This window comes from Aquarana catesbeiana, linkage group LG02, assembly GCF_042186555.1.
Source record: "Aquarana catesbeiana isolate 2022-GZ linkage group LG02, ASM4218655v1, whole genome shotgun sequence".
Lineage (NCBI taxonomy): Eukaryota > Metazoa > Chordata > Amphibia > Anura > Ranidae > Aquarana > Aquarana catesbeiana.
This window is the reverse complement of record NC_133325.1, coordinates 761,665,993-761,687,112: the sequence shown is the minus strand read 5'-3', so window position 1 is coordinate 761,687,112 and position 21,120 is coordinate 761,665,993. Positions and strand designations below refer to the sequence as shown.

Genomic DNA, 21,120 nt, shown 5'->3' with positions numbered 1-21,120 from the left:
AAAATACAGGGAAATGCTTTCTCTTTTTGTTTTCTTTTTTTTTATTATTAATTTTATTTTTATTTTTACAATGTTACCTTTAATTTTATTTATTTTTTTAATCACTTTCATTGCTGTCATGAGGAATGTACACATCCTTGTTAGGCATGTGACGGGTACTCTTTATGGAGAGATCTGGGGTCTTTAAGACCCCAAATCCCTCCTCTGCCCTTAAAAGCATTGAAAACACCAAGACTTGAATGCTATAGCAGAGAGCCTATGAAAACCAATCCCGGCTTTGTTTGGCTGTCCGATGGGAGAGCACAAACAAGCCATGGAGACAGTAGGAGGGGGGGCGGACACCGGTGAACCATAAGGCTCCATTCCCACTTGAGCGTAGCGCAGTTTTTAGTGAAGTGTTTTTGGAGCATCACCATGCATTTAAATGGGCCTCCCTGTGCTCCAAAAAACACTCCCAAGAAGCTCATGTACCAAATCTTGGCACAGAGCCAGAAGCGTTTGGCATTGTATGTTTTGACGCGATTGTAGCATGTTTTTGTTGCTCGACACTTGCGGCAAAATTGCACCGTGTTTGGGGGCGCCATTAAGAGATAATGGCATTGCAAATGCGCCCTGTGTTTTGCCGCGATTCCACCCGCAATTCAAATCAACCAAGTTACCGTGGCGGAGAGCAGGTCAAAGCCGATCCCAGATATGTTAAGCTGTCCAGTGGGACTGGAGAGCCCGAGCAAGTCATGGAGGTAGTAGTGGGGACCGTAAAAGCAGTCCAGCGGCTAGTTGGCTACTAGGATTGCTTTTACAAGAGAGTCGACTGTTGACTCTAAAAAAAAAACGGTACCAGGGTGACTCCTGCGGCTGCAGGCATCATCCCAGTTTAACCACAATTCTGACATTTCTTTCCTACATGTAAAAATAAACTTTTTTTTTACTAGAAAATTACATAGAACCCTCAAATATTATATATGTTTTTTTATCAAAGACCCTAGAGAATACAATGGCGGTCGTTGCACGGCATTTGCACAGCAATTTTTTCTAACGCGTTTTTTTTTGGGGGAGGAAAACATTTTTGTGCGTTAAAAAAAAAAACAAAACAGTAAAGTTAGCCCAATTGTTTTACATAATGTGAAAGATGAAGTTACGCTGAGTAAATAGATACCTAACATGTCATGCTTCAAAATGGCACACGCTCGTGGAATGGCGCCAAACTTCAGTACTTAAAAATCCCCATAGGCAACGCTTTACATTTTTTTACTGGTTACATGTTTTAAAGCGGGATTCCAGCCAGGATAATTTTTTTTTTTTTTAAAAGTCAGCAGCTACAAACGCTGTAGCTGCTGACTTTAAATAAGTAATTACCTGTCCTGGGTGCCTGCAATGTCGGCCGCCCGAGGCCGACCCATCCCTCGGCTCTCGGGTCCCGGCACCGCCATCCTTACTAAGGGAAACAGGCAGTGGAGCCTTGCAGCTTCACTGCCAGTTTCCTACTGCGCACGCGCGAGCGACGCGGCGCTTTGTGAATGGGACGCAATGTGTTGTGGGACACACACAGTTCCCATAACACACCGCGCCCCATTCCCCAGAAGTCAACGCGGGGAGGAGAAGACAGAACATCACCGCGGTGTAGGAAGAGGCAGATTAGGAAGACTGCCTAGCAACAGCCATTTCGCGTAAGTTAAAAAAAATATTTTTTTTCCTGTATTTTTTTATGCTATTTTTTTTTTTAAGGGTGGACCTCCACTTTAAGTTACAGAGGAGGTCTAGGGCTAGAATTATTGCTCTCGCTCGAACGTTTGCGGCGATACTTCACATGTTTTCATATGTGGGCGGGACTTGCGTATGCGTTCGCTTCTGCGTGCGAGCACACAGGGACAGGGGCGCTTTAAATTTTTATTTTTTATTGTTATTTTTCCTTTTTTTAGTTTGATCACTTTCATTCCTATTACAAGGAATGTAAACATCCCTTGTAATAGGAAAAGTGTGTGACAGGACCTCTTTAAAGTGACATATGGGGGGTCAATAAGACCTCACATCTCACCTCTGGGCTGATAAGCCTGAAATTTAAATTTTAACAAAAGCCGAGGCGGCACCATTTGTTTGAATGCAGAGGCCGGGCGTGATGTCATAACATCGCGCCCGGCCTCGGAACGATCATAGAGACTCCAGCGACCATCTGGTCCCCCGGAAATCTCTATGGTAAACATCCGGGGCCGGCGGATGCGCTCTCCCACTCACCGATGGAAGCCGTGAGTCAGTAGAAGCACCGGAGAGAGGCGGGGGGGGGGGGGGAGTCGTCCCCTCTCGCCGCCTGTAAGAATGATCAAACGGCAGAACAGCCACTATGATCATTCTTATGGTGTAGGGAAGGGTTTCTCAACTCCAGTCCTCAAGGCGCACCAACAGGTCATGTTTTCAGGTTATCCATTATTTTGCACAGGAGATTTGATCAGTTTCATTGCCTTAGTAATTAGCAGGGCCGTTTCATCTGAGGGAAATCCTGAAAACATGACCTGTTGGGTCCGCCTTGAGGACTGGAGTTGAGAAACACTGGTGTAGGGAATCGCCGGCTGAAAAAGCCGATATCTGAATGATGCCTGTAGCTGCGCCCATCATTCAGATCTACCCCCACAAAGTCAAGGACGTCATATGACGGCCGGCGGGCGGGAAGTGGATAACCACCGAAAGTCCAGCAGTGTATGGGTACGTCTTACCGGAAGATTCTAGAATTGTGGAGAGTGAATGTTCTCTTGTGACTGCCCCTTATTTCATTATAAAAGAAAGGAGAATCTGCAAAACACATCCCACGTTTTTTTACGAGCCCCCAGTGTGAAGGGCCCTAAGGAAGGGGGTAGGCAACCTCGACACTCCAGCTTTTGTGGCATTCTAAGACCTATCGGGCATTGCAAGACTGACAGCCTCAGGCATGACTCCTCAAAGCGGGGGGTAAGATGGGATTTGTAGTTTCATCGCAACTGGAGTGCCGAGGTTGCCTACTCCTGCAGCAAAAATCTGTGTTCACTCTGATATGGAAAATTTCTGTTTCTGTTTATCACTGTAAAAAGATAAAACCTGCTGTCAATCAGTGTTTCATGAGGATAAAACATCCTCCATCTCTACACAGGTGAATCATTTGTATCAGAACTGTGTGAGAGCCATGGGCTGCTCAGTCAATGGAAATCCAGATTAAAATGATCGTTTTTGGACATTTTAGTCCAGCCAGGCCACGCCCCAAACGCATTTCGCTCCACCCCTCGGAGCCTAATTATGATCCCCATGATTAACCACTTCCGCACGCCGATATATGTCCTAACTTTGAAGGGCGATATCGTTGTTATGGCAGCAGATAGCTGCCATAACCCTTGTATCCTCTTTTTCGACCGGTGGTCCGGTTTCCGATAATAGTGGTCTCTGCGGTGGATTCACCACGAGATTACTTTTATCGGCGGCGGTATAGGGGCCCCCTCCGGCCACGCTCCGGTGCCCTCCGCCGCTTACTGGAGCCGTTGGCAGTGGTGGAGGGGATTGGATCTTCACCCTTGTTGGGCACGGAGATGAGTGAGGGGAAGATGGCCCCCACGTCTCCATAACAACGCAGGGCGGAAGCGACGTCAAAACGTCACTTCCTCCCATGGCTCTTAAAGGGCCATTTTTTTTTTTAAAAAATTGAAATGTCTTTTTTTTATTGCATTTTAGTGTAAATATGAGATCTGAGGTCTTTTTGACCCCAGATCTCATATTTAAGAGGTCCTGTTTTTTTTTTCTATTACAAGGGATGTTTAACTTCCTTGTAATACAGTGGTCATCAACCACCTCAGGGCCCACTAACAGGCAGGTTTTATGTATTACCTTGGGGAGATTCAGACTAGAATACTGCAATCACTGAGCAGCAAATGATCTCACCTGTGATGTATTTCAGTTATCTTGCAAACCTGGCCTGGTGGGCCCCAAGGACAGGGTTGATGACCACTGTTGTAATAGGAATAAAAGTGACACAGTTTTTTTTTTTTTTTTTAGTTTGTTTTTTTTTTTTATAAAAAAAAAACAGTGTAAAAATTAAAAAATAAATGGTAAAATAAATAAGAAAAAAATGTAAAAATTTTAAACGCACCAGTCCCACCGAGCTCGCGTCCAGAAGCGAAAGCATACGTGAGTAGCGCCCGCATATGAAAACAGTGTTCAAAAACCACACATGAGGTATCACCGTGATTGTTAGAGCGAGAGCAATAATTCTAGCCCTGGACCTCCTCTATAACTCAAAACATGCAACCTGTAGAATTATCGCCTATGGAGATTTTTAAGGGTAAAAGTTTGTTGCCATTCCACGAGCGGGCACAATTTTGAAGCGTGACATGTTTGGTATCAATTTACTTTACTTTATTTACTTCACTTTACATTATCTTACACAATATGAAAAAAAAAATTGGGCTAACTTTACTGTTGTCTTATATTTTTAATTCAAAAATGTATTTTTTCCAAAAAAAGTGCGCTTGTAAGACTGCTGCACAAATACGGTGTGACAAAGTATTGCAACGACCGCCATTTTATTCTTTAGGGTGTTAGAAAAAAAAATGTATAATGTTTGGGGGTTCTAAGTAATTTTCTAGCAAAAAAAAAATGTTTTTAACTTGTAAACAATCTCAAAAAGAGGCCCGGTCCTTAAGTGGTTAAGCTCCAAGGGGTGGAGCGAAACATGTTGTGGGGGCCTGGTGGGATCCCGGGCTGAGGTGGTCATTTTCACCACTGAACCCACGTGGATGTGCAGCATCAGCGATTTCCTCCTCTCTCTTTTTCCAGCCACCAATATCAAAGATGGTAGGAGGACTAAACAAAATCCAGAATCCATATCTCTCTCTCCAGCCACCACAGGAGCCAGTGCCAGCTCCACTCCCCCCGCCAGCACTCCCGTAGCAGCGGATGCGTCCATCTTCCATACCGCTCCTCCAACCAGCTGAGCCGGAGCGGCACACTAACTCTGTCCAAGGGTTATCCTTGATTTTGGTGTTTTGTCCTCTTACAGGTCCTCGGGTGTCTACAGAAATCCAGTTTAAAGGTGACTATCCTGTCCACCTGCCCGGTGTCTGAATACAAAACCCCGGAATCCACCTTCAACCTCCCAGTCCCCTTCCTGAAGGCGCTGAAGACAAACCATTACACCGACGGGACTCCTTGCGACCCTCTGGAGCAGCCGAATATTGTGGATGGGCTCCCTGCCGCTGGTAAATATTAAAGCTGAACTCCAGCCTTACCTTCAGTCTTGCACAGTTGGACAGGCTCCTCCTCTGTACTGAAATTGCTTACTCTGATTTCACTGCACACTGTGAGCGTTTCACAGTGTGCATTAGAAGCTGCAGCACGTCAGATAGAGCCTGCCTCATTTCCTGGTTGGAGGATGTCCATCATCATCCAGCTTGACTGTCCCTGGCCTGCCCCCTTTTTACCACTTCCCGCCCCAGGCCGTCATATGACGTCCTGGACATTGAGTGGAGATATTTGAATGATGGTTACAGACGCAGGCCTCATTCAGATATCATTCTTTTCAGCAGGTGATTCTCTTTCACCGTAAGAACAATCATAGCGGGAGTTCAGCCGCTTAATCGTTATTACAGGCGGCGGGACGTAGAGAATGCCGCAGGCCAGATGGTCCCCGGCAGTCTCCATGATCTTCAGAGGCCCGGGCGCGACGTTATGACGTCATGTCCGGCCCTGGCAGATGTAAACACTGCCGTGTACTCGGCTGGAAAGGCAAAGATCTTTTTTTTTTATCTCGGTCTTTCCTGCCTAGAGGAGAGATGTGGGGACTTATAGGCCTCACATCTCTCCATAAAGAGGACCTGTCATGCCCTATTCCTATTAAAAGGAATGTTTACATTCCTTGTTGTAGGAATAAAAGTGATCAAAAATATTTAAAGGAAAGTGTCAAAATGAAAAAAATAAAATAAACAATAAAACTTTTTTTTTTTTTTTTAAAGCCCCCCCTGTCCCTGGGGGCTCGCACGCAGAAGCGCACGAATATGTACGCCGTGCCCGCATATGTTAACGGCGTTCAAACCACACATGTGAGGTATCGCCACGAACGTTAGAGTGAGAGCAATCATTCTAGCACTAGACCTTCTCTGTAAGTCTAAAATGGTAACCTGTTTTAAAAAAGCATTGCCTATGGAGTTTAAGTACCGAAGTTTTGGGCCATTCCACGAGTGTGCGCAATTTTTAAGCATGACATGTTGGGTATCTATTTACTTGGCGTAACATCATCTTTCACATTATACAAAAATATTGGGCTAACTTTGGTGTTTTTTTTTTTTAATTCACAAAACAGTTTTTTTCCCTTCGCGTTTAAAAAATTGCTGCTCAAATACAGTGTGACATAAAAGTTGCAACAGCCATTTTATTCCCTAGGGTCTCTGATATAAAAGGAAAAAAAAAAAAGGATAGATAGATCGATAGAGATTACGTATTTATCGGCATATAACACGCACTTTTTTCCCCTTAAAGTCAGGGGGAAATCGTTTGTGTGTGTTATACGCTGATCCCCCGCCGATTGTGAACCTTTTGGCGGCTTTCGCCCATTCTCGGCGGCTTTCGCCCATTCTCGGGAGCCCTCGGCGACTTTCGGCCATTCTCGGCGGCTCTCGCAGTCCCGCGTGAGCCAGCGAAAGCCGAGAGCCGCCGAGAATGGGCGAAAGCGGCTGAAAGCCGCCAGGAGAGGCCGAGAGCCGGCGAGAACGGCGGCGCCATTTTTAAACGCTATTGCAAACGACACAGGGCAAGGCAGATTGACACTGACAAGGCTGCAATGGGGGACAATGCTACAGATGGACACTGACAAGGCTGCAAGGGGGACAGAGAATAAAATGGCGGGTTTTGCAGTTTTTGGGGGTTTTTTATGTCACACTGTATTTATGCAGCAGTCTTTCAAACGCAATTTTTTTGGGGAAAAATTCACTTTAATGAATTTTTAAAAAATACAATATTTACCCCAATTTTTTTTGTATAATGTGAAAGATGAAGTTACGCCAAGTAAATAGATACCGAACATGTCACGCTTTAAAAATGCGTGCGCTCGTGGAATGGCGACAAACTACGGTACTTAAAAATCTCCATAGGCGACGCTTTACATTTTTTTACAGGTTACCTGACTAGAGTTACAGAGGAGATCTTGTGCTAGAATTATTGCTCTCAACATTCGTGGCTATACCCCACATGTGTGGTTTGAACACCGTTTACATACGCAACTTATGTGGTGGAACAGGAGATTCGCATCATGGATGTGCAGCCGACAAATCTGCAGCAACTGTGTGATGTTATCATGTCACTATGGACCAAAATCTCTGAGGAATGTATCCAACACCTTGTTGAATCTACGCCATGAAGAATGAAGGCAAAAGGGGGTCCAACCCGGTACTAGCAAGGTGTACCTAATAAAGTGGCCGGCGTTTTAACTGGCAGAATATTCAAACACCTCTGCATAGCTAGATGGATGATGCCATTTCTTTTCCTTTTTTTTTTTTTTTTTTTTTTTTTTTAAATATCTCTGCAGCTTTTTGAGTCACCTGTTTAGTTTTTGGCCAGTGGATGGGCTGTGTGACAGCAGAGCAGAAATAAAAGCAAAGAACACTCCCTGCTCACAACTACCAACTGCCATGATGGTCAGTAGTGCACTATGACATCATTGTCAGATATGCAGTTTTTGTACCGCTGTGGGGACTTTTACATCCAAAGTTATCAGTGTTATCTGGTGTGCCTAAAACTTGGATGTATTTAATCGCCCTGGAGCTGCCCATAGAACACAATTGCAGGATACGGCTGTACACCGGTATATACTGCTACTTGCAGAAGCACGCGCATGCCCATGGATGTATGCCCCTGGGTGCAGACAGTTGGCATCCAAGGGCATATACCTATCTGTGATTGAGACCTTGCGGTCTTTGTCTACTGGCTTTATTTGCGTCAGAGCCGGCTTCTCTCCCCATACAAGTCCATTGAGAATGCAACAGCAGCTTAAATATGGTTGATGCAGCTTAGGAGGTCAGCTGCAGGTCAAATGGACCCGTCGGTAATCTCAGAAGCATCTCAAATGGATGTGGGATGCGAGGAAACTTCTTTTGCCCATTGTTACAATCCCAAAGACCTTGGGCCCTTAGCATAATTCATATAGGCCTATGGATTAAAAATGTGTACCAGTAAGAAAAGTTCCTACTGTCCAGTGGCGGCTGGTGCTCAAAATATTTTGGGGGGCGCAAACAAACTAACAAATACTGACCCCCCCCTAACAATTTGCAGCCTCACTGTGCCCATCAAACGCAGCCACTTGTGCCCATCAAACGCAGCCACTTGTGCCCATCAAACGCAGCCACTTGTGCCCATCAAACGCAGCCACTTGTGCCCATCAAACGCAGCCACTTGTGCCCATCAGACGCAGCCACTTGTGCCCATCAGACGCAGCCACTTGTGCCCATCAGACGCAGCCACTTGTGCCCATCAGACGCAGCCACTTGTGCCCATCAGACGCAGCCACTTGTGCCCATCAAATGCAGCCACTGTGCCCATCATATGCAGCCACTGTGCCTACCGACCCAGCCCAACCCCCCCCCCCCCCCCACTTGCGGGGCTTGTGGCCCTGGCAGCACCCCCAACCCCCCCTGCATGTAGCTCTGACAGACCCCCCTGGCACTTACCACCAGCTTCTCTCAGTGCAGTGAGTGCACCAGAGTGGCGACGACCTCCACTCCAGCGTGTGTCTCCTCCGCTGAGTCCGCTCCTCTTCCTAAGCGCCAGGCATCCAATAGGGTGGCCTGGGGATTTGGCCAATCAGGAAACAGGTCTGACGCCCTGCCTCCTGATTGGCGGGGAGGAAGGTTAGTTAGTTAATTTGCTATCGCCACACAATTGGGTGGGATGAGGGTGCACTCTCTGCGCCCCGAGCCCACCCTATTTTGAAGCCTATTAGAGCCTCTGAATAAATGGCAGTTGGAAGGTTTCTGGTTGTAACAAACAACAAAAAGGTTCTTTAGCACATTTTTTTTTTTTTTTTACAATGGTTTAAATATCTTCTGCTTCCTTTACTGTTCAAATAACTGTTGTTAGAATTTGGAGAAAGCTGTACTAGTCCTTTTATACAAGTGATTCTTTTTCTTCTTGCAGTGATGGCGCACTGTCAGGTGTGGGGGATCCCCGCCGTCTATTACCAGTGCTACACCGACATCACCAAACTGGACTCGGTCACCATCGAGGCTTTCCGCCCAGTCCTGTCCTGTCAGAGCATGAGCCTGCTGGCTGCGGTAAGCTTTCAACATCTGCATGTCTACAGATAAGTCTTGCTTGGTTAGGTGGTTAAAGATCAGGGGAAGGGCTGAACTACTTACCTTTACTGCTGAAAACGCTGCTGTGTGCTCCCTGCAGTGCTGTTTTCTGCTGAGGACAATTATTCATGCAGAGGGATCCCCCCTTTAACAACAGAAAAATAATTGGCGCCGCTGGTTCCCCTAATGGCCTTTGCTTTTGATGCAGAACAGACAGCTCATTCTCTTTTTGCCATGATCAGAGTTGGGCACTGGCATTAAAAGCAGGCGTTCGAGGGGCGTTAAAAATGCCCCTTCAAGATACAATTGACATCACACGGTGCTGTTCACATTCTAAAAACATGAAGCGCTCGCTTCAAAATTGATGCCTCATGTCGAGTCATTCAAGTCTGTGGTAATGCGCCACAATCACACTTGCATACGATTGCGGCGCATTAGTACAATGAGAATTTTAGCTGGGTAAGGAGCGAGCCAGGAAGCCAGCCGCTGTATCCTTAAAGCGGAGTTCCACCCAAAAGTGGAAGTTCCGCTCGTTGTACTCCTTCCCCCCCTCAGGTGCCACATTTGGCACCTTTCGGGGGGGAGGGGGGGCAGGATACCCGTCTTTCACAGGTATCCTGTTCCCACTTCCGGGTATTGACGTCACCGCCTGAGCGTCCTCCTCCTTCCCGGCCGCCGGGCCAGTAAGAGAGTAGCGGAGCCTCGCGCATGCACAGTAGGGTTCCCAGCGTGAAGCTGTAAGGCTCCCTTACTCGCAATGGTGGCGGCAGCACCCAACAGCCGATGGAAACATCAGCTGCGGTGCCGACATTGCTGGACTCCAGGACAGGTAAGTGTCCAATTATTCAAAGTCAGCAGCTGCTGTATGTGCAGCTGCTGGCTTTTAATTTTTGCAGCTGTGGGTGGACATCTTCTTTAACAACCGATGAGTCACTGCCTCGGGCATGATGGGGCGGTGGCGTCACAAGGGGGGGCGAGGTCTCTGGGTGACGCCACCGGATGGCCACGTCCCAAAGTTATATAAGAACTGGCAGACAGCTTAGCTCTTAGCTGGCATAACAGCGGGAGCCATCGTCGGGGGAGCAGGACCAGATTCTTTTTCATTTTGAGCGGGTTGGTGGCGACTGCAGAAGAAGAAGATGACGACAACGGCGGAGGGAGAAGACCGGAGAAAGAAGACTCATTGGAGCTACAACGGGGGACATTCTCCAATTAATAAACTTGTCAAAAAACGTCTTTGTTTTTTGTAACACTACACTCCTCTTTTTTGGTGAATGAGTAGGGGTACAATTCACCCCATACTCATTTACATAGGAGGGGGCCCGGGATCTGGGGGCCCCCTTGTTAGGGGGGGGGGGGGGACCATACACCTTTTTTTTTACTTCGGCTGTCAGTGGGGAACCAGCTGACAGCTGATGACTCATCGGTTGCCAAGGACGCGGCGCCCGGCTTCCTGACCCGCTTCTTAGCAACCAGCTATTGTAGGCGTTTGTGGTGCGGCAAGCCCAAAGCGCTTGTCAACCGCACCACAAACCTACATGGGGCGTTTGGGTGGAGCGTTTTAATGCTCTTTAAAAGCTTATCAACCGCCCCTATTAACGTGCATTAACGCTATAGAAGCGTTTGATAAGCGCCAGTATTTTGAGCAAGTGTGAACCAGCCCTTCAAGTGATACTAAAGTCAGTTTTTTTTTTTTTGTTAAAAATAACAAACATGGTATACTTACCTACCCTGTGTAGTGGTTTTGCACAGAGCAGCCAGGATTCTCCTCTTCCTCTTTGGTCCCCCCCCCCCCCCACATTATAGTTACCTGAGCCCATTCTGATCCAGTGATGTGCACGAGGGCAGCAGCTTTTGTCACTGTCTCCCTCTTCACTGGACTGTTGGCTCCCGCTGCTGTCAATCAAATCGTATGATGAGGGGGTGGGACATAGCCGCCTGGTCTGTTTTAATAGAAGCAGACCAAGCGGCTCAGGCGCAAGCATGCATGAGTGCCCCCATAGAAAGCAGCATTCTCTGGGGGCACCTGCCGAAGAATAGGAGCCAGGAGCACCGGCAGGGGACCTCAGAAGAGGAGGATCTGGGCTGCTCTGTTCAATACTATTGCACAGGGGAGGCAAGTAGAACATTTAATATTTCAATAAAAAAAAAGGAAGCTTTAGACCTCTTTCAGACGGGGCGGACTCCATCAAGCGGATCTGCCAGATCATCTGATCCCCGCTGAGCAGGCAGATGACAGGTCTGTGTCTGGTCTGCTATGTAGAGTGGACATGGACACAGCCCATTCTTCTCTATGAGGCAGTCGAATGCAAACGGACCGCCTGTCTAAGATAAAAAAGCCTTCTGTGTGCAGCAGCCCCCCTAATACTTACCTGAGGTCCCTCTAGCTCCAGCGATGTTGTAAAAATGTTTCGGCCGTCTAGGATGCCCCTCCTCATTGTCTGAGACAGCAGCGCGGCACCATTGGCTCCTGCTGCTGTCAATTAAAGTCAGTCAGCCAATCATAATAGAAAGGGGGCGGGGCCTGGCCGCAGCTTTGTGTTTGAATGGACACACGGAGCTGTGACTCGGCTTGGTTGCCCCTATAGCAAGCTGCTTGCTGTGGGGGCACTGAACAGGAGGGAGGGGCCAGGAGCAGTGAAGAGGGACCCGAGAAGAGGAGGATCTGGGCTTTTCTGTGCAAAACCATTACACAGAGCAGATAAGTATAACACGCTTGTTATATTTAATTTAAAAAAAAAAAGAGACTTTACAATCACTTTAAAGCTTTGGAACCACTTTAACACAGTGCTTTACGTACTGTGCATTCACATTAGTCCATATCAGCTTACAATCTAAGGTGCCTATCTCACATGCACACACGTGTGTGGGAGGAAACTCTACCTAATGGATGACCATGCAAGCACAAGGAGAACATGCAAACTCCATGCAGAGTGTGTCCTGGTTGGAATTTAAGCCGAGGATCCCAGTGCTGTAAGGCAGAAGTCCTAAGCACAGGAAGCTTTGGTAACTAGACATGTGCAATTTGTTTAGTTCCGAATTCTTTTTTAACAAATTCTGACGAATTCGTTAATTCCGAAAATTCTGAATTTTTCAATTTCCGAATTTTTAAATTTTTTAATTTCCTGGAATTCAGAATTTCGAAATTTCGGAAATTGGAAAATTTGGAAATTGGAAAATTTGATAATCCGAAAATAAGAATGAAAATTCAAAAGAATGAAAATTCGAAAACCCGAAAATCTGACATAATAACTAACTAATAATAACTATTAAATTATAGGTATTGGAATTGCCTTTGAAATTTGGCTGTTAGTGAATGTAACGAGTACGAATTTATCTGAAGTTACGAATTATCTGAAATAACAAATGCCGCATCTAAAAGAATGGATCGTAATGATCTAATAATAATAAATAACAATAATAATAATAGAACCTTTTTATTATTAATATTTTATTATTAATTTGTTCCATTCCATTTGTTTGAATGCGGCATTCATTATTTCGGATAATTCGTAACTTCAGATAAATTTGTATTCCTTACGTTCACAAACAGCCAAATTTGAAAGGAAATTCCAATACCTATAATTTAATAGTTGGTTATTATTGGTTATTACAGGGGGTCCCCGGGTTACAAACAAGATCGGGACTGTAGGTTTGTTCTTAAGTTGAATCTGTTTGTAAGTCGGAACAGGTACATTTTTTAAGTGTAGCTCCAGCCAAAAAAACTATTTAAGTTTTTTGGATAGCATAGGGAAGGGTTAACACCCCTGTAATGTTTGTTTTGCTGTGTGTGCCCCTGTTCAGAAGATTTCATCTCACTTTCTGTCTCAATGACAATTGGATTTTGAAAATTTTGGGTTGATATGGAAACAAGCCTTGGTGATAAAGCATCAGCGGAGGTACCTTTTCCCCATAATAACTCTTACAGGAATGAATTTCCCTTCCTAGGGGTAGATTTCCTCTCACTTCCTGTTGTCTCCCTCCGTTTGTAAGTAGGAGTCGTTTGTAAGTCGGATGTTTGTAACTAGTTGATCCCCTGTATTTCAAATTTCACTGATTTTCCTTCTTTTTTTCAGATTTTAGAGTTTTCTACTTTTTGAATTTCCGAAAATTCGGAAATTCGTAATTCGGGAATTCGAAAATTAGAAATTGGGAAGTTTGAAAATTCGGATTTTTGAATTTCTGAATTTTCGGTGTTCCGAAGTTTTGAATTTTCAACTTTCCGAATTTTCAACTTTCCGAATTTTCAACTTTCCGAATTTTCAACTTTCCGAATTTTCAAACTTCCCCTACAGATAAGTCTTGCTTGGTTAGGTGGTTAAAGATCAGGGGAAGGGCTGAACTACTTACCTTTACTGCTGAAAACGCTGCTGTGTGCTCCCTGCAGTGCTGTTTTCTGCTGAGGACAATTATTCATGCAGAGGGATCCCCCCTTTAACAACAGAAAAATAATTGGCGCCGCTGGTTCCCCTAATGGCCTTTGCTTTTGATGCAGAACAGACAGCTCATTCTCTTTTTGCCATGATCAGAGTTGGGCACTGGCATTAAAAGCAGGCGTTCGAGGGGCGTTAAAAATGCCCCTTCAAGATACAATTGACATCACACGGTGCTGTTCACATTCTAAAAACATGAAGCGCTCGCTTCAAAATTGATGCCTCATGTCGAGTCATTCAAGTCTGTGGTAATGCGCCACAATCACACTTGCATACGATTGCGGCGCATTAGTACAATGAGAATTTTAGCTGGGTAAGGAGCGAGCCAGGAAGCCAGCCGCTGTATCCTTAAAGCGGAGTTCCACCCAAAAGTGGAAGTTCCGCTCGTTGTACTCCTTCCCCCCCTCAGGTGCCACATTTGGCACCTTTCGGGGGGGAGGGGGGGCAGGATACCCGTCTTTCACAGGTATCCTGTTCCCACTTCCGGGTATTGACGTCACCGCCTGAGCGTCCTCCTCCTTCCCGGCCGCCGGGCCAGTAAGAGAGTAGCGGAGCCTCGCGCATGCACAGTAGGGTTCCCAGCGTGAAGCTGTAAGGCTCCCTTACTCGCAATGGTGGCGGCAGCACCCAACAGCCGATGGAAACATCAGCTGCGGTGCCGACATTGCTGGACTCCAGGACAGGTAAGTGTCCAATTATTCAAAGTCAGCAGCTGCTGTATGTGCAGCTGCTGGCTTTTAATTTTTGCAGCTGTGGGTGGACATCTTCTTTAACAACCGATGAGTCACTGCCTCGGGCATGATGGGGCGGTGGCGTCACAAGGGGGGGCGAGGTCTCTGGGTGACGCCACCGGATGGCCACGTCCCAAAGTTATATAAGAACTGGCAGACAGCTTAGCTCTTAGCTGGCATAACAGCGGGAGCCATCGTCGGGGGAGCAGGACCAGATTCTTTTTCATTTTGAGCGGGTTGGTGGCGACTGCAGAAGAAGAAGATGACGACAACGGCGGAGGGAGAAGACCGGAGAAAGAAGACTCATTGGAGCTACAACGGGGGACATTCTCCAATTAATAAACTTGTCAAAAAACGTCTTTGTTTTTTGTAACACTACACTCCTCTTTTTTGGTGAATGAGTAGGGGTACAATTCACCCCATACTCATTTACATAGGAGGGGGCCCGGGATCTGGGGGCCCCCTTGTTAGGGGGGGGGGGGGGACCATACACCTTTTTTTTTACTTCGGCTGTCAGTGGGGAACCAGCTGACAGCTGATGACTCATCGGTTGCCAAGGACGCGGCGCCCGGCTTCCTGACCCGCTTCTTAGCAACCAGCTATTGTAGGCGTTTGTGGTGCGGCAAGCCCAAAGCGCTTGTCAACCGCACCACAAACCTACATGGGGCGTTTGGGTGGAGCGTTTTAATGCTCTTTAAAAGCTTATCAACCGCCCCTATTAACGTGCATTAACGCTATAGAAGCGTTTGATAAGCGCCAGTATTTTGAGCAAGTGTGAACCAGCCCTTCAAGTGATACTAAAGTCAGTTTTTTTTTTTTTGTTAAAAATAACAAACATGGTATACTTACCTACCCTGTGTAGTGGTTTTGCACAGAGCAGCCAGGATTCTCCTCTTCCTCTTTGGTCCCCCCCCCCCCCCACATTATAGTTACCTGAGCCCATTCTGATCCAGTGATGTGCACGAGGGCAGCAGCTTTTGTCACTGTCTCCCTCTTCACTGGACTGTTGGCTCCCGCTGCTGTCAATCAAATCGTATGATGAGGGGGTGGGACATAGCCGCCTGGTCTGTTTTAATAGAAGCAGACCAAGCGGCTCAGGCGCAAGCATGCATGAGTGCCCCCATAGAAAGCAGCATTCTCTGGGGGCACCTGCCGAAGAATAGGAGCCAGGAGCACCGGCAGGGGACCTCAGAAGAGGAGGATCTGGGCTGCTCTGTTCAATACTATTGCACAGGGGAGGCAAGTAGAACATTTAATATTTCAATAAAAAAAAAGGAAGCTTTAGACCTCTTTCAGACGGGGCGGACTCCATCAAGCGGATCTGCCAGATCATCTGATCCCCGCTGAGCAGGCAGATGACAGGTCTGTGTCTGGTCTGCTATGTAGAGTGGACATGGACACAGCCCATTCTTCTCTATGAGGCAGTCGAATGCAAACGGACCGCCTGTCTAAGATAAAAAAGCCTTCTGTGTGCAGCAGCCCCCCTAATACTTACCTGAGGTCCCTCTAGCTCCAGCGATGTTGTAAAAATGTTTCGGCCGTCTAGGATGCCCCTCCTCATTGTCTGAGACAGCAGCGCGGCACCATTGGCTCCTGCTGCTGTCAATTAAAGTCAGTCAGCCAATCATAATAGAAAGGGGGCGGGGCCTGGCCGCAGCTTTGTGTTTGAATGGACACACGGAGCTGTGACTCGGCTTGGTTGCCCCTATAGCAAGCTGCTTGCTGTGGGGGCACTGAACAGGAGGGAGGGGCCAGGAGCAGTGAAGAGGGACCCGAGAAGAGGAGGATCTGGGCTTTTCTGTGCAAAACCATTACACAGAGCAGATAAGTATAACACGCTTGTTATATTTAATTTAAAAAAAAAAAGAGACTTTACAATCACTTTAAAGCTTTGGAACCACTTTAACACAGTGCTTTACGTACTGTGCATTCACATTAGTCCATATCAGCTTACAATCTAAGGTGCCTATCTCACATGCACACACGTGTGTGGGAGGAAACTCTACCTAATGGATGACCATGCAAGCACAAGGAGAACATGCAAACTCCATGCAGAGTGTGTCCTGGTTGGAATTTAAGCCGAGGATCCCAGTGCTGTAAGGCAGAAGTCCTAAGCACAGGAAGCTTTGGTAACTAGACATGTGCAATTTGTTTAGTTCCGAATTCTTTTTTAACAAATTCTGACGAATTCGTTAATTCCGAAAATTCTGAATTTTTCAATTTCCGAATTTTTAAATTTTTTAATTTCCTGGAATTCAGAATTTCGAAATTTCGGAAATTGGAAAATTTGGAAATTGGAAAATTTGATAATCCGAAAATAAGAATGAAAATTCAAAAGAATGAAAATTCGAAAACCCGAAAATCTGACATAATAACTAACTAATAATAACTATTAAATTATAGGTATTGGAATTGCCTTTGAAATTTGGCTGTTAGTGAATGTAACGAGTACGAATTTATCTGAAGTTACGAATTATCTGAAATAACAAATGCCGCATCTAAAAGAATGGATCGTAATGATCTAATAATAATAAATAACAATAATAATAATAGAACCTTTTTATTATTAATATTTTATTATTAATTTGTTCCATTCCATTTGTTTGAATGCGGCATTCATTATTTCGGATAATTCGTAACTTCAGATAAATTTGTATTCCTTACGTTCACAAACAGCCAAATTTGAAAGGAAATTCCAATACCTATAATTTAATAGTTGGTTATTATTGGTTATTACAGGGGGTCCCCGGGTTACAAACAAGATCGGGACTGTAGGTTTGTTCTTAAGTTGAATCTGTTTGTAAGTCGGAACAGGTACATTTTTTAAGTGTAGCTCCAGCCAAAAAAACTATTTAAGTTTTTTGGATAGCATAGGGAAGGGTTAACACCCCTGTAATGTTTGTTTTGCTGTGTGTGCCCCTGTTCAGAAGATTTCATCTCACTTTCTGTCTCAATGACAATTGGATTTTGAAAATTTTGGGTTGATATGGAAACAAGCCTTGGTGATAAAGCATCAGCGGAGGTACCTTTTCCCCATAATAACTCTTACAGGAATGAATTTCCCTTCCTAGGGGTAGATTTCCTCTCACTTCCTGTTGTCTCCCTCCGTTTGTAAGTAGGAGTCGTTTGTAAGTCGGATGTTTGTAACTAGTTGATCCCCTGTATTTCAAATTTCACTGATTTTCCTTCTTTTTTTCAGATTTTAGAGTTTTCTACTTTTTGAATTTCCGAAAATTCGGAAATTCGTAATTCGGGAATTCGAAAATTAGAAATTGGGAAGTTTGAAAATTCGGATTTTTGAATTTCTGAATTTTCGGTGTTCCGAAGTTTTGAATTTTCAACTTTCCGAATTTTCAACTTTCCGAATTTTCAACTTTCCGAATTTTCAACTTTCCGAATTTTCAAACTTTGAATTCCCGAAAAAAGCAAAAAAAACGAACGAAACGAAAACGAACACATTTTTTGTCAGTGCACATGTCTACTCTGTCTAAGAGGCAAGCCAAGGACAGTCAGACAAGGGAGGAAAGAACTAGATGATTCTGGACGTCCTCCAGCTAGGAAATGACTTTCTGCAGCTTCTAATGCACATTGTGAGGGGCTCACAGCTCTGTGTCCGGGTCCTTGCCCAAAGACTCCTAATAGTAACATACCCCTTCACTTAGGCTTTTGGTTATGGCAGCAGCACTGGAGGAAGCCCGGGGCAGTATTTTCTCTGGGAAATGATGGTACATATGTGAAGGAAATGTATTTGTCCTACTTTGCAGACAAGCTCTAAATAACAATGTCTTACATCTGTTACATTTTTTCCCCCCAGAAATCTGAGCACATTGCAGAAACTCTGAAGAAGACGGTGAGAACTACTGAAGTTCAGAGCAACCTGTACATATAGAATTGTCTGCTGCTGTACATCATTGGCTACTACTAGCATGGGGAATGATGGAACTTGTAGTTCAGGAATGTCCTGACTTGCTATAGTGTTGGTAGAAGACACCATAGATGAAACAGTTTTTTTTTTTTTTTTTTTTCCACACTGTTGGATCAATATATGATATCAATATATGTATCTGCTGTACAGCCTTTGATATGTTGATCATTATTTTGTCATACATGCACTTTAGAGTGCAGCATATTTTTATTACATTTTGAAGGGATCATCAGTTGAAGCGCCCCCTGCAGGCTGCCCTTCGGTTTTATATTTGTTTCTATATTAACTGTCTGATAATAAAAAGTTATTTTTCTTGTTATAAGCATTTGGTCTGTCTCTTGTTTCAGCCGTCAGGGGTTTCTCTTTGAGTTTCCTGGGCCAGCATTGATGATATGCAAGGCGCAGTTACACACAGCAACCAATCGGATACCATCTCGCATCAACTTAAACCAATTGCTGACCGCCCTATAGCAGTTTTACTGCTTCAGGGTGGCAGCTGTACCCTGGATCACGTGTGTGTGTGTATATATAGATCTATCTATCTATCTATCTATCTGTCTATCTATCTACACAGTATCTCACAAAAGTGAGTACACCCCTCACATTTTTGTAAATATTTTATTATATCTTTTCATGTGACAAATTTACACTGTTATACAAGCTGTACACTCACTACTTTACATTGTAGCAAAGTGTCATTTCTTCAGTGTTGTCACATGAAAAGATAGAAGAAAATATACTTTTGTGAGATACTGTATATTTATATATACACATGATTTGGAATTTACGCCTGCAGGGGGAACGTGCGCCACCGATACTCCGCTTCTGTTGTAAATATTCACAGCATAAGCCGATCTGTGGGTGTCGGGCACTCAATGTCCTCTGGCACCCGCCGTTCGGTAAAGAACACAGAACGACGATTTGCCTATGTAAACAAGGCAGATCGCTGTTCTGATTGGGGGGGGGGGGGGGGTTCTATGTTTCTGCAAAGCAGGGACTAGAATCCATTTCTTCCCCTAGTAAAAACAGCACACAGTTTACACCAAAACACTGGCTAGACACACATTTAACCCTTTAATTGCCCTAGATGTTTAACCCCCTTCCCAGCCAGTGTCATTAGTACAGTGACAGTGCATATCTTTAGCACTGATCACTGTATTAGTGTCGCTGGTTCCCAAAAAGTGTCAGTTAGTGTTCGACTGTCCGCCACAGTCCTGCTATAAGTCACCGCCATTACTAGTAAAATAAATAAAAATTCCAGTATATATCTCATAGTTTTTCAAAGAAACAAAAAAGGCGCCTCTAAGTGCAGAAGATTGACAATTTTAATGCCCCAAAAAGGGTTAAAAACACTTACAAAATGGAAGTGGTGATCAGGCACATCATAAATAAAGCTGCATTGGAAGGGATGGCGGTCAGAGGAAGCCTTCAGATGGAATGGATGTGATCACTGAACACAGCGGTGTGAGACACAGGAAGCCGCTGTGAGACCGGCGTCATCAGCTGGAAGGGAGACGAACCCGGAAGTGATGTCATCCACAGGGCGGCTCGATAACCAGCCTGAACCGCAAACAAACAGCCTGGACGAGGATGTGATGTCATCAGAAAGGGACGCGTTTCGGAACCTTCAATCGTTCCTTTTTCAACCTAGAACATCCTCGTCCAGGCTGTTTGTTTGCGGTTCAGGCTGGTTATCGAGCCGCCCTGTGGATGACATCACTTCCGGGTTCGTCTCCCTTCCAGCTGATGACGCCGGTCTCACAGCGGCTTCCTGTGTCTCACACCGCTGTGTTCAGTGATCACATCCATTCCATCTGAAGGCTTCCTCTGACCGCCATCCCTTCCAATGCAGCTTTATTTATGATGTGCCTGATCACCACTTCCATTTTGTAAGTGTTTTTAACCCTTTTTGGGGCATTAAAATTTTCAATCTTCTGCACTTAGAGGCGCCTTTTTTGTTTCTTTGTATTATTATAGAGTCTGCTTCAGTCTTTTAAAGTCGCAGCCCTTCTGCTGAAGATCATCCCACCACCCCATTATACTTACCAACATCTCTCTTGTCATTTTGGACTGCCTAAATTTAGTAGAGACTTTTTCTGGATCATGTTAGTCCTGTGCTCCCTATATACCCTTTTTTTATTTCTCATAGTTTTTAGATGCTATAAGGTTTACATAAACCAATCAATTTGCACTTATTGGGTTTTTTTTTTTTACGAAAAAAAATTTGTAGCAGAATACACGTTGGCCTAAATTGATGAAGAAATTAGATTTTTTTTTTTAAAATTTTTATTGCATATGTTTTATAGCAGAAAGTAAAAAATATTGTTTTTTTTTTTTTTGTTTTTTTTTTTTTTCAAAATTGTCGGTCTTCTTTTATAGCACAAAAAATAAAAACACATAGAGGTGATCAAATCCCACCAAAAGAAAGCTCTATTTGTGGGAAAAAGAGGACATAAATTTCATTTGGGTACAACGTTGCCTGACTGCGCAATTGTCAGTTAAAGTAATGCAGTGCTATATCGCAAAAAGTGGCCTGGTCATGAAGGGGAGTAAATCTTCCGGAGGTTAAGTGGTTAAAGTTGTTGTTAAACCACTCTAACCTGTATACACAATCAGCACTGCCTCCTATTGTAGTATCCACTTCTGAGTGTGATTTATAAAAATAAATGTTGCAAATACCACATTTCACTGCAGAAATTGCGATCACATGACCAGCCAACTTTCTCCTTTCCCTC

At 44.8% G+C, this 21,120-nt stretch overlaps 1 protein-coding gene across 1 annotated transcript in view; it reads left to right on the top strand.

The window, feature by feature from the left end:
- The window catches only part of PSMG1 (proteasome assembly chaperone 1), a 37,773-nt gene extending 19,066 nt beyond the window's left edge, over positions 1–18,707 (top strand). Inside the window, exons 5-7 of the mRNA XM_073617220.1 lie at positions 5,015–5,213; positions 9,139–9,275; positions 18,275–18,707. Coding sequence (XP_073473321.1) covers positions 5,015–5,213; positions 9,139–9,275; positions 18,275–18,349 — 411 coding nt within the window. The 3' untranslated portion in view covers positions 18,350–18,707. The remainder of the gene's footprint in view (positions 1–5,014; positions 5,214–9,138; positions 9,276–18,274) is intronic.
- The last annotated feature ends 2,413 nt before the right edge of the window (positions 18,708–21,120 follow it).